General features: G+C 42.5%; 1 protein-coding gene across 1 annotated transcript in view; it reads left to right on the top strand.

Moving 5' to 3' along the window:
- Positions 1–20,228, top strand: part of LOC142312855 (uncharacterized) — a 155,981-nt gene that overhangs the window by 17,703 nt on the left and 118,050 nt on the right. Inside the window, 2 exon segments of the mRNA XM_075351840.1 lie at positions 171–1,083; positions 9,049–9,646. Of these exon segments, the coding sequence (XP_075207955.1) occupies positions 171–1,083; positions 9,049–9,646 (1,511 nt within the window).

Raw genomic sequence — 20,228 nt, 5'->3', positions numbered from 1 at the left:
TACCCCTTACAAAGAAACCTTTACATGTTGATCAATGTAGATTTCATTATTTCTGAAAAAAAGTGCTCATACATTGTTCTCTAATGTTGATATCCAGTGTATGTAATAATTATTATTAATTCAAGGTTGTGTTATTGAAAAATAATATATTGAAGTTTTATTCTTGGCAGATGACTGTACCAGCAGATCAGAGTCACATCTGATATTTTCAGATTTTACAGCACATGATCATAGTAGCACTCTGGGTGCTTATGAAGAACACAGTATCCCACATATATCTCCAGCCCTGGACATTAAAGATCTATCATATGATGCTCCTCAACAGCTCCTATCTTTGGTTTCCTCACAGACTGTTAAACAAAACAAAAATTCTAGCATGGATGGTGAACTTAAGAGAGAACACACAACAAAGAAGCCATATTCATGTTCAAAATGTGGGAAATGTTTTACATTAAAATCAAACCTAGTTCAACATCTGAGAATTCACACAGGTGAGAAGCCATATTCATGTTCAAAATGTGGGAAATGTTTTACAAGAAAATCAAATGTTGTTGCACATGAGAAAATTCACACACGGGACGAACCATTTTCATGTCCAAAATGTGGAAAACCTTTTATTGAAAAATCAAATCTTGTTGCACATCTGAGAACTCACACGGGGGAGAAGCCATTTTCATGTCAAGAATGTGGAAAATGTTTTACAGTGACAAGTAATCTTGTTAAACATCAGAGAATACACACAGGGGAGAAGCCATATTCATGTTTAGAATGTGGAAAATGTTTTACAGATAAATCACATCTGGTTCAACATCGGAGAATTCACACAGGTGAGACCCCATTTTCATGTCAAGAATGTGGGAAATGTTTTACACAGAAAGGACATCTTGTTATCCATCAGAGAACTCACACTGGGGAGAAGCCATTTTCATGCTCAGAATGTGGCAAATGTTTTGCAGATAAGACATGTCTTGTTGTACATCAGAGAATTCACACAGGGGAGAAGCCATATTCATGTTCAGAATGTGGGAAATTTTTTGCACGGATATCAAGTCTTATTGTACATCACAAAATTCACAAAGGGAAGTAGCCATTTTCTTTTTAAATCCATTTTGTCAAATGGTACAAGGAAAACATAGAAGTTATAATCTATGACAGAAGAGAATGTAATTTACAGTACTAACTGCTTAATAGTCAATGTAAGAAACTACCAATAAACATCTTTTATTGAAGAATAAATAGGAGCTACTCTTCATGTCAATTTCAGTCATATGTATAAAGTGACACTGGTTATAGAGAGATGCTGCTATAAGTGGTCAGAACCAATATCGAGTTAACCATCTGCAACTGTCTGTAACGCTCGCCGGGTGAGCACGGGATTAGTGGATCCTTTGGACAAAAGGTACTGATCACTGGCCTGGAAGAGTGAACTAAAACAGCTAAAGAGTCTTCACTAAAGCGACAGGAGGTGGTGATAGACACACGCTGGTGGTTAGCTGAGAGAGGGCGTCCCTAGGGGCTCAACATTACCTTGGCAGTTGGTGCTGTGGACGCAAACTGTAGAAGCAGCAGCAATCATAGGAGGTGGCTGGCGTGGATACATGCAGCAGCGGATATTGTAGGAGGCGGCTGGCGTGCAGCAGCAGATTTGTCATGTACTGAAACACATAGCAACAGCACACAACACAGTAACAGCAGTAGAAGTACAAAGGGACCTGAGAACTAGCAGCATATAGAACTCGTTACCTCAGCACCTCCCTTAAGGTGAAGGTGCCTTAAATACCTGATGCCTCTCAGCCATGCTAGGAGGCACTACCGGGTCAGGGAATACTGGCCCTTTAAGAAAATGAGGCGTGTCCGTGCACACCCTACGGGCACTCCTGGGAGGCCTGTGCTGAGTGCGCAGGTCCTGGGAGACAGGAACGGCAATGGAGCAGTCACCGCTGGGCCGGGAAGGTGAGAGTGCTGTCGTCCCTGCCCGTGTAGGGGTGCAGGACAGCACGGGGTAAACGGTATGGGCATTAAATGGTCCCAATAACATACAGTATCAAATCAAGTGTGAGAAGTGGTGGGAGAACGTTTTTTAAAAAAATTGTTACCTATTATTTTCAAACATCAGCTTTTGTTACTTATATCCTTTTGTGTGCATCTGTATTTCTTCCGATCTCAAATGTTATCAAACTGTATTGACCTCTGTGAGGAATATGGTAGATTTACACATGCCAGTCATCTACCAATCATATTTATTTCCACACATCCTATTAAGAATATATATCCAAAACAAAGATCCTGGAATAAATGGTAGGTGACAAAGTTAACTAAGAAGAAGCTGTGACCAGAGCACACCCCCTGGTGACAAAAGTAATTAAGCTACGGAACTGGGCATGTAATTGCTAGTTTCAGAGGAACTTCAAGGGAGACCTGGCAGACAGCCTGGTTCCCTGGTAAAAAAAAATTATAAAATTTGGGTGTGAGCAACTCCCACAATTATGGTAGGTATATTTTCGGACTTAGGACAGTGAGACACACATATTTTGCCTTAATTGTGGGATGTGTGTATGAGCCCACAATTAATAACTAGCCACTGGAGGACAATAGATACATCATGTTTCCTAGCTATGGATAGATAAAACCATAAAGGGAAACATGATGGTAATATCTTCAACATGGGACTATCAGAGGCGGAGAAATGAGGAAAGCTGCCATTTCATAATTCTCTGGAACCTGAAAGCACATCCCATGTCCATCCCTTTCATAGGTCACTATATGAGAGGTACATTATTAAAATCAAAGCGAGCATTTTTGAGGGGGCTCTTTTCAGAGAGGTCACGTCCAATAAACGTGTGGCGGGGTACCAAGGAAATCATTGACTCCACAACGCCTCCCCTGTGCCAAGCCAGCACCCAACCTAATCACAAGAAAAAAGGTAACTGATTCATCATGTACATTTGCTTGCACCTATACCTTACTTGTAACTGACCATAATCTCTGGAAATTATTGTGTATATATTGTTTTAATTAGTGTGCCATTATGGTGATTAAATATATAATTTAATCCTGGGTTGATCTTTTATCTCGAGCCACGAATCCCATGTCCATGTGCTCGGTTCAGTGTTACATGCTACCTCGGCTGGTTTCTGGCCCAATGTAGTCCAGCTAACAGACCAGGCTTATATCTGACAAGGAACTGGTGGTAGACTGCTGGACTGGAAGGGCCCTGTTTCACTGGGGCTGGTGAAAAGGGTCTGTCGGCCTCTTCTACACTGGCCCGGGGACGAGTAACCCCCAAGACCCCGTGGGTGTGTCATATATATACTTGTATATTGAGCATAAAAGGATTAGACATCACAGACACATACACGTTGTACACACGCGGCTCTACCCTCACATATGGTACACACGCGGCTCCACTCACGTCATACATACGTGGTTTCGCTCCGCTTCACGCATACACGGTTCTGCTACATCCACACTATAAATCCCTCCTGACCCCACACATAAACTTCATCTCATCCAGCCATGACAACCAGCACAGCAGAGTCCTGCACACGGAGCTGATCATGTGACCCCGGGGTCCTCCCTTCCATGTGACATCATCACAGGTCCTGTAAGTACAGAACAGTCAGATATCTAGTGTGCGGCTCTGCAGGAGGGTTGCGTCTAGAATGGAGTTGGTTTTTTTTTTGTGATCTTCACTGCAGCCACTCCATTTTAGACTGCTCACTAGTGAAGTGACTAGAATGTAGTTGATTTTTGGAGACCCTCACTGTAGACACTTTTTTGAGCACCTCATTTTAGCAACTCCATTCTAGATGATTCACTAGTGAGCCGGCTAGATTGGAGTGGATTTTTTGAGGATCTCATCGTAGCCTCCACTATAAACAGGTCGGTGCTGAGGTGACGAGAATAGAGTTTCTTTGAAGATTGGGCTGAGCCTCAGGCTGGTTTCAGACATCCGTGTTTCAGGTACGTGTGACATCCATTTTTAACACGGATGCCACACGTACCCATGTTGTTATATACTGTTACTCACACATCTGTGTTTTCACCCCTCATGGCCCCGCACGCACACACGCAGACATGTCTGTTTTTTCTCCGGCAGCACAGGTGTCACACAGATCGCACACTGATGTGATCCGTGTGACATGAGTGTGACACGTACCGGAGAAAATACGGATCTTTTTAATAAAATATTTTCTATATTTACCTGTATCCAGTGGTGCTGTCTCCGACTCTGCTGCCTCCCGCTCCTGACCCCCGCTCATTATATTCACTGAATATTCAGTGCCCTGTGGAGCTGGAAGTAAGAGCAGCGCTAGGTGAGTGTGTGTTCAGTGTATACATGCATGTGCGCTATGTGTGTGTATGTGCTCGGTGTATCCATGTGTGTCTGTGTGTATACATATGTGTGTATATGTGCTCAGTGTGTGTGTATATGTATGTAGTGAGAACCTGGAAGCCAGAGCATCGCGGGGACGCATCACAGTTCCCAATGAACTCTGATGAACCCGTGAAGCTGTAGCGCGGGTGTCATCATCAGCGTTCATTGGGAACTCCAATGACCTCCTGGATGTCACTGTGCTTGCAAAATACTCACCTGTCCCTGCGGTGCTGTACCCAGCAATGATCAGGATTCCAGGTCCTGAGTGTGGTGAATAATCAATGAATATAATGAGCGGCGGTCATTATATATTGTGGGAGGCAGCTGAGCCGAAGAAAGCAGGTGAATATGGAAAATCTTTTTATTTCACAGACCCATGTTTTCTCCGGTACCTGTCACACACATGCAAACATGGGTGACACACGTATGACCATAACCATGTGTGTGACTTGTACCTGATTAAATACAGACGTTTGAAACCGGCCTCACAGGGAGAAGAATTCTTTGTAGCCTCCACTCTGGACAGATCGGTGCTGAGGTGACTAGAATTGAGGGTTTTTTTAAGATTGGGGGGAGCCTCACAAGGAGATGCATAACAGAGTTGTAATAATTTACAATATTGGATTGTAGTTGATTTTTTGAGGACCTCATTTTAGCAACTCCATTCTAGATGATTCACTAATGAGCGAGCTAGATTGTGATCTCCCTGTAGCCTCCACCAGTAGCGTACCACCAATAGAGGCAGGCCCCGAGACCACTATGGGGCGCATGAGTAAGAGGGGCCCGGTGCCAGCGTTGGCCCCTTGCCGAGGATCACACTTTCATTTGTATTGGCATCGCAGATGCCAATACAATTGAAAGCAATGATGAGAGAAGGAGCAGAGATCTCCCTCTCTCATCATTCTCCTGCTGTGTGTCTGTGACACACTGATGTGTCAGCACAGAGGAGCACAGTGAAATCACTACTGTGCCACAGTGCTGAGATGTTAGAGCGGTAGAACAATGGACACATGCTGAGGAGTCTGGTGCAGGGGGGATTGAGGAGAAGTGGGTATGTATATAATCAGGGTGACCAGAGGACTATGGTGGTTGCATAAAAGTATATGGGGGCTGCATATCACTATATGTTGGCGCATAATACTATATTGGGGCTCACAATATGGTGGTGCACTATATGGGGGCTGCATACTAGTATATGGCGGAATAGAAGGGGTGCATACTATTTTGTGGAGGAATATAAGAGGTGTATAGTATTATATGGAGGCATATAAGGGGTGCATAATACTATATGGAGGAATATGGGGGCTGCATAATAGTATATGGAGTGATATGTAGGCTATATATGTAGGCATTATATTATATGGTGGAATATGGGGTGTATTAGAATACATAGAGGACTAAGAACAATCACAGGTGGACAAAGAGTGTAGCATGCAAATATTTTTATTAATATAAATTTTAATCAAATTTCTTTCAGTGAAAAAAAGTAATGTCAAAATCAAGGATACATTATGGAACAAAAGGACAGTGAACATGCATAATTCATGGTAACAGCATATCATAGGCAATATAGAGGGTAAAGGGTGGACTAAAATCACATTTATTTATCAAAAAGTAAAGTGCAAGTGCATGTACAAATTCCCCAATTATAGCAGCAAAGACTGTATAGACTACATAAATATAGTGTTAGTCAAAGTTGGTCAGACAATGTTAATATACTGCCGTATGATGTTGTAATGAGGGATTCACTAGTAAAATTTAAGCAGAGCCTGAACGCATTTCTTGAAAAATATAATATTACCAGTTATGTATATTAGATTTTATGACAGGGTGTTGATCCAGGGAACTAGTCTGATTGCCGTATGTGGAGTCAGGAAGGAATTTTTTCCCCATTGGAGCTTATTTGACACATTGGGTTTTTTTTGCCTTCCTCTGGATCAACATGTTAGGCTACGGGTTGAACTAGATGGACTTAGAGTCTCCCTTCAACCTTAAAAACTATGAAACTATGAAACTATTTAAAGTGTAGCCCAATACAACAGCTCTTCTTCCAATGTGACTCAGAGATGCCAATAGGGTAGACATCCTAGCTCTAGACTCAGATTAGTTTTCTGTATGTTTAAGTGGTTAGGACATGTTTTACTTCTGTGTTTTGCTAAAATGTACTTTAGATTTTACTATGTGTTGAATATTTTTGCATAAACACTTTCCCCAGTTGTTTGTTGTTCTATAGTTGTTATATGGGAAGTGATTTTGGTGAACAGTTTTGCTGATTCTTGTAAGTTGATCTTTGAGTCTCCATTGAATATTTCACTAAATTTAATTACTTCATATTTAACAAAAAGATTAGAGACTGGCATACTAAAACATGGACATATGACCTAGTTTTCTTCAATAGCAAAGTGAAAAATAAGTCCAAATCTGGTGGCCTAACATCATAATCTAGATGTCTCTGCTTTGATATTTATTTTTATATAGAAATGTTATACAATTTATATACGGTACACTGGAGATCAAAAGTAGAGAATACACAATTTCCTAAATGATAAGGTCATTATGTAGTCTTATGTGATTATATCCCAACATGAGTAAACTAGTCATATTTTAAGCTTATTTCTTAAATTGAATTTATTCCAAAGCACATACTTAAAATTTAAATGTTATAAATGAAAAAAACACTGATCAAAATTAGAGAACACTTTCATATACCTGCAAGTTATTGGTGTTAATCTGGCACCGGGTGCTAATTTCATTAGTTATCTGACAAACCCAATTTAACTGGCAGTCTTAACTTTCAGAAAAAGGCCAAGGGGGTGACCCTATTAGCCATAGCAAGAGACGTTGGTCGTTCCAAGTCTGTGATTTTGAGAATATTGCATCTTTACAACATCACAAACTCTGTCAAGAACCCCAAGAAGGCAGGTCGCCCTTGAAAGACAAATGCAATAGAGTACAGAATAATGCGGAGAATCTCCATGGGTAATCATTTCAACACTGCAGCTGCAATTGCTCGCCGGTTCAGCACTGAACAGGGTAGGGATCTGTCTGTCATACAGTGTTATGACGTTTAAGACCATTTGGACTGAAAGCCCACTCTGCAGTGACCAAACCTCTTAATAGCCAAAAGAATCAAAAGAAGCATGTTGTGTGGACAGAGGACAAGTGGTCCACAGTTCATTTTAGTGATGAAAGCAAGTTTAATTTATTTGTTTCTTGAGGGAAACGTTATGTTCGTCGGCAGACTGGAGAAATCAAAGTGTGTTTAAAAAGTCAGTGAAAGGTGGTGGAGGAAGTGTCATGGTTTGGGGAATGTTTTCTGCAGCAGTAGTTTGACATCTCATACAGATCCATGGCAGAACAACCAAAAAAGCTTTTGTCCAGCTCACCTGTTATTCATAGGAGACCGCTTATCCAGGACCGTGCAGGGAAAAGGAAGGTAGCAGAACTCATGGCATAATTTTGAAAGGAATTCCAGCAATCAAGTCCACGGAAAAATTTCTTCATTAAAAATGTCACTTTTATTTATAAATCCATATTAAAAAAGTCCATAATATGATTCAAACTGCCCCACAAGAGGACGCATTTCGAACAAACAAGTTCTTAATCTGTCTCCAAACATTAAGAACTTGGTTGTTCGAAACGCGTCCTCTTGTGGGGCAGTTTGAATCATATTATGGACTTTTTAAATATGGATTTATAAATAAAAGTGACATTTTTAATGAAGACATTTTTCCATGGACTTGATTGCTGGAATTCCTTTCAAAAAGATCCATGGCAGAGTGAATGCAAGTGTGTATTAGAACCTTCAACAACACCTTGTTCCTGACTTGCGTTCATCACTCAATCAGCCAGCAATTTTTATGCAGGGCAGTGCCCCTTGTCATACAGAAAAACATGTAAAACAGTTCTTTGAAACAGAAAACATTGAAACAATGAAATGGCCAGCCCAGAGTCATAATCTAAACCCAATAGAAAACCTCTGGAAAATCCTTGGTGACAAAGTTATATGCAGTAAATCCACAGCAGTCAAAGAACTGTGGAAGAGACTGGAAGAGTAGTGGACCAAAATCACATCAGAGCAGTGTGAGAGACTAGTGATGTCTTATGGACACAGATGTGCTGAAGTAATTCAAAGGAAAGGACTGTACACTTCCTACTGATTGGTGACTGTTGTTACCTTCAGAAAATGTACTTATATTCTTTATCTGTGCTACAGTCATTGTTGTTCTCTAATTATGATCATCACGTTTTGGACAAAATATTGGGTTTATGGTAAAACACTGTTGTAGTGGCATGGTGTACCCCTTAAGAAAAAACTTTCAAATGTTGATCAATGTAGATTACATTATTTTTTAAAAAATCAAGTGATCATAAATTGTTCTCTAATTTTGATCTACAGTGTATGTTATAATTAATATTCAAGGGTGTGTTATTGAAAAATAATTTAGTTTTATTCTTGGCAGATGACTATACCAGCAGATCAGAGTCACATCTGATATTTTCAGATTTTACAGCACGTGATCATATTATCACTCTGGGTGCTTATGAAGAATATGACAGTATCCCTCATATATGTCCAGCCCTGCACAGTAAAGATCTATCATCTGATTCTTCGCAACAGCTCCTAACTTTGGATTTATCGCAGACTGTTAAACAAAACAAATTTCTAGCATGGATGGTGAACTTCAAAGAGAACACACAACAAAAAAGACAAATTCATGTTCAAAATGTGGGAAATGTTTTACAAGAAAATCACATGTTTTTGAACATGAGAAAATTCACACAGGTGAGAAGCCATATTTATGTTCAAAATGTGGAAAACATTTTACAGAAAAATCAAATCTTGTTGCACATCTGAGAATTCACACAGGGGAGAAGCGATTTTCATGTCAAGAATGTGGAAAATGTTTTACAGTGAAAAGTAATCTTGTTAGACATCAGAGAATACACACAGGGGAAAAGCCGTATTCATGTTCAGAATGTGGGAAATGTTTTACAGATAACTCACAACTGGCTACACATATGAGAATTCACACAGGTGAGACCCCATTTTCATGTCGAGAATGTGGAAAATGTTTTACACAGAAAGGACATCTTGTTAAACATTACAAGTGTCACACTGGGGAGAGGCCATTTTCATGCTCAGAATGTGGCAAATATTTTGCAGATAAGAAATGCCTTGTTGTACATCGGAGAATTCACATAGGGGAGAAGCCATATTAATGTTTAGAATGTGGGAAAATGTGTGCATGGATATCAAGTCTAATTGTACATCACAAAATTTACAAAGGGATGTAGCCATTTTCTTTATAAAACAATTTTATTATCAAATGGTACAAAAAAATAGAAGTTATAATCTCTGAGAGAAGGGAATGTAATTTACAGTACTAACTGCTTAATTGTCAGTGTAAGCAACTACCAATAAATTTTTTTTGATGAATAAGCATCTGTAACTGTTTGTAATGCTCGCAGGGTGAACATGTGCCGTCCCCGTGGAAGTAGCCGGGCTGCTCAGATCCACGGTGGCTCGAGGGATCTTCGGACCCGGGGGTCATGCGGCCACTCGAATAAAAGGGGGTATTTACAGGGGATGGCGATAGTTCGTGACGCCACCCGTGGTTTGTGGTAATCTGGGAGTACCACCACTGCCGTTGGGAGTACCTGGGGTGATGACAGGGGGGCAGCCAGGTGTTAGGACCCTTCACGGGTAGGGAGGATGCCCAGGACTCGGTGATGGTGCTTGGGGAGTGCCGTGGAGAGTGAAGGGGGTCCCTTATGTACTCACTCAGTCCATAAAGCTGACACCAACAACCAGATAAACCAATGTTCTGTACACCGCTGCTAGTGAGGGGAGCATGTTTGGGTCCCATTCCCAGTGGTGCTGTCTGATGGTCTGCAACCTTCCTCTGGCACTTAGTCTCTTTCTGGTGGTCCAGGTAGCTTGAAACTAGCCGGGTCCCACTCCCTAGTATGGCTAACTGTGCGAGCTTGCTCTCAGGGTTCACGCTTGGGATTTTCTGTACTGTTTTGTTGGAAAGTCATATCCCCCTCGTTGCGCTAGTACCCCGATTCTGGAGCGGGTGGAGAGCGAATCTTGAAGGCGCCGTTCTCATCAGGCTAATTGTCAGGTTGCCTGAAGCTACTCCCTGACCTCGGGTCCACGTACCCTGTCGTGCCCTGCTGGGCTGTGGAGTCGGAGTCGTGTAGTCGGAGTCGGTGCTCATTTTGGTGGAGTCGGTATAAAATGGACCGACTCCAACTCCTAACATATATAATAAATTGGGTACAGTAGTTCAATGCAGAATGTGCTGAATATGGGAAAGTTATGAAATGTCCTATAAATGGCTGTTCTATTCCTGATCTAAGGCTACATTAACACACAGCATTTTTGCTACATATTTTGAGGATACATTTTTCAGCTGCAAAAGCAGATCAGCTTCTTAAAAAATCGCATCACCTGAAAGGTTTTTGAGCTCATAGATAATGTTTTCAATAGCAAAAGCAGATTAGAAAAACGCCACACAAACTGACATGGTCATTCTTTGTGAGGATTTGTTTTTGAGCCCAAAAACGGATCCTCACGAAATGATGTGTCTGAATGTCATATCTTGAAACCCATTGCCTTTGCCGAGATGCCTAGTCACTGCATTTCACTGAACTATTTTGCCATCAATGTTCGATTATGTTTGTGACAAGAAAGAAATTGTTACCAAGACACTGGCAGTAAAAGATACTAAAGCTCATCACACCAGTCAGTTTCTCCAGGCCTTAGTGGAAAAAGTTCTGCAAGATTACGAACTCAAAAAAGAACAGGTTCTTGCTATTGTAACGGACAATGCTTCAAACATAAGTACAATTAAACTCATGAATAAAGCCTGCTTTACACGGGACGACCGATCGTGCGGTTTCACGATCGATCGTACCCGCCCCCGTCGTTTGTGCGTCACGGGTAATTGATTGCCCGTGGCGCACAAAGTCGTAAACCCCCCCCCCCGTCGCATGTACTTACCTCCCGTGCGACGTCGCTGAGGGCGGCGAACATCCACTTTCCGAAGTGGGAGGGACATTCGGCGTCACAGGACGTCACGCGGCGGCCAGCCAATAGAGGTGGAGGGGCGGAGATGAGTGGGATGTAAACATCCCACCCACCTCCTTCCTTCCACATAGCCGGCGGGAGCCGCGGGACACAGGTAAGCGATGTTCATCGTTCCCGTGGTGTCACACGGAGCAACGTGTGCTGCCACGGGAACGATGAACAACCAGCGCCATGTTTCATAAACGATTTTATGAAACCTAGCGACGAGTACACGAGGTGTCACACAGGCCGACGTCGCAAGCGATGCCAGATGTGTGTCACAAAATTCATGACCCCGCCGATCTATCGCACAATAGATCGTCTCGTGTAAAGCAGGCATAAGAGTAATGAACAACAGCTAGAAGAAAATTTAGGATTCAGTATGTTTGAGATGAAAGGCCACAGTGCTGTTCATGTAACTGAGGAACAAGCAGATATTACAACAGAAGAACAGCCAAATTACTTTTTAGGATTAGATGATCTTGTTGAAGCTGCTTCAAAACACTTTCATATTCATCACATGCACTGTGTTGTGCACACGCTGCAGCTGGCAATAAGAGATAGTCTGCAAGAGGGACATGCTGGAAATCTGATTGGAAAAGTGAGGAAATTGGTTATTGCGACCAGAACCTCTAAAATTGATTCCATCTTGAAAAGACGTGCTGGGAAAGGTGTAATTGTTGATCAAGCCACTCGGTGGGGCAGCACTTATTTAATGATTGAGCGATTGCTTGAACTAAAATCATTTCTTATAGATATGGTGAACCCTCAGGTAACCCTAAATGAAGGTCAATGGACACAGGTGGCTGAATTGAAGGAATTGCTTAATCACCAATTTACCGTGACTAAAAAATTACAAGCTGAGGATTTAACTCCTGGCATAAGGGAGTGGAAGAACTTGCTATTTTGCCTGTCCCAAAGAGGAGGTTTAATCGCAGATGGCATTTCTGCTTCAATGAAATGGAGGGAAACACAGCTATTGGAAAACAAAAATTCTTCTGGCAGCTGTTTATGTGGACCCAAGTCATCATATACTGCTTGATGATCAACAGCTTATTAAAGGAAAAGAAGGTCTGACTGAGGTAGCAGTTAGGATGAGTGGCCTACAGGACTGCCAGGCGCAAGAGGACTTGGGTCCTGACAGTGCTACTGCTGCCAAATCTTCATCCTCATCAGAAGAGGAGTTTAACTTTCCAAGTATTTGGACGACATGGAGCAGGCAAAGTGTTGCCGCAAGGAAAAAAGATTTCACTCCGTCTCCTATAGCAGCAGATTGACCATATTTCAGCAAAATGTTTTCACTTGCTCTCAAAGAAATAGAAAAATTCAACCGTTCATCAAAACTGACTGTGCATGAGGTCATTCCTTTAAGCCTGCTTTACACGTTGCAATTTCGCATACGATATCGTATGCGATTTGCAATGCCTCCATCGTATGTGCGGTACGTTCAATTTGTTGAATGTACCACACAAACTATTAACCCCCGTCACACGAACTTACCTTCCATACGACTTCGATGTGGGTGGCGAACGTCCACTTCCTGGAGTGGGAGGGACGTTCGGCGTCACAGCGACATCATGCGGCAGCCGGCCAATCGAAGTGGAGGGGCGGAGTTGAGCGGGACGTAAACATCCCGCCCACCTCCTTCCTTCCGCATTGTGGGCCGGGAGCCGCAGGACGCTGGTAAGATCTGTTCATCGTTCCCGGGATGTCACACACTGTGATGTGTGCTATCCCGGGTACGATGAATAATCTGACGTTCAATCCATGAGGAATGAACGACGTGCGTGCGATGAACGTTTTACCGTTCAATCGCAATCGCACGTACCTGTCACACACTGCAATGTACCTTACGATGCCGGATGTGCGTCACTTACGACGTGACCCCGCCGACACATCGTAAGATACATTGCAGTGTGTAAAGCGGGCTTTATACCCGGAAATTGTTAGAGATGCTGCCCATGTGGTTATGGGCAGCATCTCTAACAATTTCCGGGTATAAGGTTGGTTATGGCTTTGCCTCCAACCCAAGATATACTGTAGAGTGATTGTTCTCTAGCCTTAAAATTATTAGGTCAGATTTGAGGTCATCTGCGAAGGAGGATCTGATGGATGCAAATCTATTTCTTAGAACAAATTCATAGACTGCACAAATGTTATTTATATATACAGTTAGGTCCAGAAATATTTGGACAGTGACACAATTTTCGCGAGTTGGGCTCTGCATGCCACCACATTGGATTTGAAATGAAACCTCTACAACAGAATTCAAGTGCAGATTGTAACGTTTAATTTGAAGGTTTGAACAAAAATATCTGATAGAAATTGTAGGAATTGTACACATTTCTTTACAAACACTCCACATTTTAGGAGGTCACAAGTAATTGGACAAATAAACCAAACCCAAACAAAATATTTTTATTTTCAATATTTTGTTGCGAATCCTTTGGAGGCAATCACTGCCTTAAGTCTGGAACCCATGGACATCACCAAACGCTGGGTTTCCTCCTTCTTAATGCTTTGCCAGGCCTTTACAGCCGCAGCCTTCAGGTCTTGCTTGTTTGTGGGTCTTTCCGTCTTAAGTCTGGATTTGAGCAAGTGAAATGCATGCTCAATTGGGTTAAGATCTGGTGATTGACTTGGCCATTGCAGAATGTTCCACTTTTTTGCACTCATGAACTCCTGGGTAGCTTTGGCTGTATGCTTGGGGTCATTGTCCATCTGTACTATGAAGCGCCGTCCGATCAACTTTGCGGCATTTGGCTGAATCTGGGCTGAAAGTATATCCCGGTACACTTCAGAATTCATCCGGCTACTCTTGTCTGCTGTTATGTCATCAATAAACACAAGTGACCCAGTGCCATTGAAAGCCATGGATGCCCATGCCATCACGTTGCCTCCACCATGTTTTACAGAGGATGTGGTGTGCCTTGGATCATGTGCCGTTCCCTTTCTTCTCCAAACTTTTTTCTTCCCATCATTCTGGTACAGGTTGATCTTTGTCTCATCTGTCCATAGAATACTTTTCCAGAACTGAGCTGGCTTCATGAGGTGTTTTTCAGCAAATTTAACTCTGGCCTGTCTATTTTTGGAATTGATGAATGGTTTGCATCTAGATGTGAACCCTTTGTAATTCCTTTTTTCTCAGAATGTACCCGACTGTTGATTTTGCTACTCCAAGCATGTCTGCTATCTCTCTGATGGATTTTTTCTTTTTTTTCAGCCTCAGGATGTTCTGCTTCACCTCAATTGAGAGTTCCTTAGACCGCATGTTGTCTGGTCACAGCAACAGCTTCCAAATGCAAAACCACACACCTGTAATCAACCCCAGACCTTTTAACTACTTCATTGATTACAGGTTAACGAGGGAGACGCCTTCAGAGTTAATTGCAGCCCTTAGAGTCCCTTGTCCAATTACTTTTGGTCCCTTGAAAAAGAGGAGGCTATGCATTACAGAGCTATGATTCCTAAACCCTTTCTCCGATTTGGACGTGAAAACTCTCATATTGCAGCTGGGAGTGTGCAGTTTCAGCCCATATTATATATATAATTGTATTTCTGAACATGTTTTTGTAAACAGCTAAAATAACAAAACTGGTGTCACTGCCAAATATTTCTGGCCCTGACTGTATATGTATGTATGTATGTATATATATATATATATATATATATTATATATATGTATATATAAATAAAACAATATGTAATAAACTATAAGTGGCAAACAACAGTTTTCAACAAAAACACACTAAATAACATTTAGTATATTGCTTATATGTAAGTGAAAAATGTATTGTAGTACAATGTGAACATCAGACATTTAATCATTGTTATGATACAATAATCAAGATATTTAGAACATAAAATATATTCATTGGAATACAACTTTAGAACAAAAACTGTAATAAATAATAAATTATATACACAAGATATACAGTATATGTAATCTATATTACATATTGTATTACATATTTACAATTTATTAGTTTTTTGTGTTCCAAAGTTGTATTCCAATAAATATTTTTATGTTCTATCTAAATGTCTTGATTATTGTATCATACCAGTAATTGAATGTCTGATGTTCACATTGCATTACAATACATTTTTCACTTAAGTTAAGTATAAGAAATATAATATATGTGGGAGTCGGAGTAGGTGCAAGGGAAATTGAGGAGTCGGAGTCGAAGGTTTGGCTTACCGACTCCACAGCCCTGGTACCCTGGGCCCGGCCCGGTGATGGTACAAGACCGCCGGCTGCCCTCCTCGGCAGTTCCGTGCCCCTTGTCACGATCCCCTGCTACCGGGGGTCCAGCACCTACTAGGCTCAGACCACCGTCTGTCACCTAGCCACTTTCAAGGGGCCCAGCTCCTGCCCTACTCTCTCACCGAGAGCTACTACTCAACTGACCTGTTTCTGACACTCCTGACCTCCCCTTAACCAATCCCCCAAGTGGGCGACCCTATTCCACTCAGGCCGTCCACTGGTGTGTCTGGTGGGTGTAGTGCATAGTGTTCCTAGGATTTACTTCTGTTGTTAACAACACCATTTAGCTGGGGACCCGTAACCAAGGAGGAGGTGGATGCTGTACATAAGGGAAGAATGCACAATACCCTGTGACATCCTGATAGGCCTGGGCATCACAAACGCATGACTAGTGGAACCTTTGGACGCAAGGTACCAATCACTGGTCTTGAGTAGCAAACTAAAACTGCTAAAGAGTCTTCATTAATGCCACAGGAGGTGGTGATAGGCACATGCTGGTAGGTAGCCGACAGAAGGCATCCTTAGGGGATCAACGGTACCTTGGCAGTTGGTGTAACAGACACAAATAATCTGTGGTTGCAGCAGCAACGGATTTCATAGGAGGTGACCGGTGTGGAGACATGCAGCAGTGACAGCGAATATAGTAGGAGGTGGCTGGCGTGGATACTTGCAGCTGTGGCAGCAGATATCATAGGAGGCAGCTGGTATGGATATTGTAGCAGTGGACTGTACTGTTGTCATGCAATGAAACACATATAGGAATCAGCAACAGCACACAACACAGTAGCAGCAGTGGCAGCACAAAGGGACCTGAAATCTAGCAGCATATAGAACTCGTTGCCCAGGCACCTCCCTTAAGGGGAAGGTGCCTTAAATACTCAGGTAATGGAATACTGGCCCTTTAAGAAAATGGAGAGTGTCCACACACTCACCCTACGGGCACTCCTGGAAGGCCTGTGCTGAATGTGCAGGCCTTGGTAGACAGGAACGGGAATGGAGCAGTCACCACTGGCGGCCGGGAAGGTGAGCATGCCGTCGTCCCTGCCGGGGTAGGGGTGCAGGACAGCCGAGGACGCCGATACGAGCATTAAACTCTCCCGATAACGTACAGTATATCTTTCCACAGGTTATATCAAATCAGGTGTGAGAGGTGGTGGGATAACTTTTTTTAAAAGAATGTCCCCTATTATTTTCAAACATCAGCTTTTATTACTTATTTCTTTTTGTGTTGATCTATATTTTTTTTCTGATCCCAAGTATTGTCAAACTGTACTGACTTCTGTGAGGAATATGGTAAGTGACAAAGATAATCATAGAAAGGAATAATCCCTGAACCAGAGCAGACCCCCTGGTGACAAAAGTAATTCAGCGAGGGAAGTGGGCTTGAGCTTCAAACGGACCTGGCAGACAGCCTGGTTCCCGGGTAAAAGTTAAATTTGGGTGTGCGAAGCTCCCACAAATATGGTAGGTATATTTTCAGCTTCAGGACAGCGGGATGCACCCTTAATTGTGGGACGTGTGTATGAGCCTATTATTAATAACTGGCCGCTGGAGGACAATGGACACATCATTTTTCTTAGATATCAATAGATAAACTCATAATGGGAAACATGATGGTAATATTTTCTGCGTGGGACGCCCAGAGGTGAAGATATGAAGAAAGCTGCCATTTCATAATTCTCTGAAGCTTGAAGGCACTTCCCATGTCCAGCCCTTTAATAGGTTACAAGGTGGGCGATATGTGGGAGGTACATGGGTTATTAAAAACCAAAGCGGACATTTTGGATTGGATTCTTCTCAGAGACGTCACGCCCAGTAAACGTGTGGGGAGTATCCATGAATCCATTGGCTCCACAGCGCCTCCCCTGTGCAGGAGCCTGGACAAGGCCTAATCACAAGGAAAAAGGTAACTAATTCATATGTACATTTGCTTCTACCTATATCTTACTTGTAACTGCATTTTTGACCATAATCTCTGTAAATTCTTGTGTATATATTTTTTTTATCTAGTGTGCCCTTAAGGCGATTAAATCTATAATTTAATCCTGGGTTGTTATTTTATCTCGATGCCTGAATCCCGTGTTCGTGTGCTCGGTTGAGTATTACATGCTACCTCGGCTGGTTTCTGGCCCGATATAAGCCTGGTCTGTTAGCAGGACTATATCTGACGAGGAACTGGTGGCAAACTACTGGGCTTGGTCCCTGTTTCACTGGGGCTAGGGAAAAGGGTCTGTCGGCCTGTTAGGTATGTGAGGGAGTGGTGTGTCGTGCCGGAGGTCGAATGGCCCACTCTGTCTCCCGCTCTGTGCCTGCGTGGAAAAGGGGTGTCAGTGTAACACTGCCCCAAGCTGACCTTATGTACCCCTTGGGATGCAGAACGTCACATGTTGGCGGAAGTGACAAGGCCGTATCGTGTGGCTCTGACATATTAGAGATGTCACAGTGGGGCTGTGAGGTGTGGTTTCATCACAGGTTGATGAACAGTGGTGGGATGTCTTCATAATCCCCCTCCTTCCCCTGGCTGTTCATCACAACTTCCATAACAAGAATTTTAAGCATTTACTGTATATAACAATTCATTTTATTTTGATATAACTAACCATCTAAGACATTTTCAAACCACTGATGGTTCCCTCGATTTCTTGAGAGAGGAATAGGATAATTAATACATTAATTCTTTTCATTGTAAAAACAAATTAAAAAAAAATACCCTCATCACCAATCGAGATTGAATCTTTTCTCTCCAGATGAACAAAGAGCTCATCTCTTGAGGTGATTTTCATTGGAACAGCTTTTCAGAATCTTCTTTCTATCAGTCATTTATATACTTGTGCTGTACATGTTAATCATGTCCCACCGTTGATGTCTCTTCTCAAGATTAGATAAATGTAGGGTACTTCTCTCATAGCGAGATCGCTAGCGAGATCGCTGCTGAGTCACAGGTTTTGTGACGTACCAGTGACCTCATCAGCGATCTCGCTGTGTGTGACACTAAGCAGCGACCTGGCACCTGCTGTGAAATCGCTGATCGTTACACACTGTTCTGGTTTATTTGTTGGTCGTCTGGCTCCCGCAGGGCAGCACGCATCGGTGTGTTTGACACCTTACCCAACGACCTTGTTCGCGACTCACGTAGGCGTGCATCTTCATTGTTTTCCTCGCCCTCTTTGTTCCGATTGGTGATTGCTATTGCGTTCGGATTGGCCACTTCCATCCTCTGTTCTGGCTTGTAGATCGCAGTACATTTCAGAGGGCTGAATTCACTTGTCAGCAGATCGTAATACAGTCCATTCTGCATCGCTTCATCCGTTCAACAGTCCTTCTGGATCGGCAAATCAGAACAAAGGATGGAAGCGCTATTATGTTGCCTTCTCTAAAGGCAAGGCCGCCAAGTCACAACGCAGTTATGACCACCAATCGGAGCAGAGGGGGGGCGGAAAAGGCAATGTAGATGCACGCCTATGTTACTAATCAACATTTGAATCGTGCTATGTGACAGGGTCCTAGCGACCGCCGATATCATTGTACAGGTGGTTATGGGTCATTGTATCGTTGCTGCGTCGTTGGGAAGATCTGACTGTTTGACAGCTCACTAGCGACCCTGTAGCGACGTACCAGCGATCCTGACCAGGTCGTATCGTGGTCGGAATCGCTGGTACGTCATTTAGTGTGACGGTACCCTAAATAAATGTAATCCTTCCAATCTAATGGAATATGTGATGGAAACAGAATCTTTGATATGATGTTTGTAGCCCCGTAGAATGCCCTCATTTGGCAGCACATCACCTGTTTTCACAGAACTTTGTGCCAATGATAACAGTATTTTTTTATGTGGAAGAAAGGATCCAATTATCTGACACTTTTAGCCATTATATTTACACAGACTGACAATCAGAGCGATCATTAAAACAAACTCTTGATCGCATTCTCTTCGATTGGAGGAAAGAAAATTCCTACATCAGCATAGAAGAGGGTTCTTCACGGTAAGAGCAGTGAGGCTCTGGAACTCTCTTCCTGAGGAAGTGGTGATGGCCAACTCACTGAATGAATTTAAGAGAGGAATGGATGCTTTTCTTGATAGCAAAAGTATAGAAGGTTATAAATAGCATAATCTTACAGGTAGATAGTAGAGCGACCAAGATAGAGGAATGGGTGGGCTGCAATACCAAGACAGGTTATTAAACTTGGGGTTATTTAGTTTGGAAAAACAAAGGCTTAGGGGGGATCTAATCACAATGTATAAACATTTGAGGGGACAGTACAGAGACCTTTCCAAAGATCTTTTTACACCTAGGCCTGCGACTGGAACACGGGAGCATCCGCTACGTCTTGAGGAAAGAAGGTTTAATCATAATCACAGACGAGGATTCTTTACTGTACGAGCAGTGAGACTATGGAACTCTCTGCCGCATGATGTTGTAATGAGTGATTCACTACTAACATTTAAGCAGAGCCTGGACGCCTTTCTTGAAAAATATAATATTACCAGTTATGTATATTAGATTTTATGA

This window comes from Anomaloglossus baeobatrachus, chromosome 5 (genome assembly GCF_048569485.1).
Source record: "Anomaloglossus baeobatrachus isolate aAnoBae1 chromosome 5, aAnoBae1.hap1, whole genome shotgun sequence".
Lineage (NCBI taxonomy): Eukaryota > Metazoa > Chordata > Amphibia > Anura > Aromobatidae > Anomaloglossus > Anomaloglossus baeobatrachus.
This window is presented reverse-complemented; position numbering and strand designations above follow the sequence as displayed.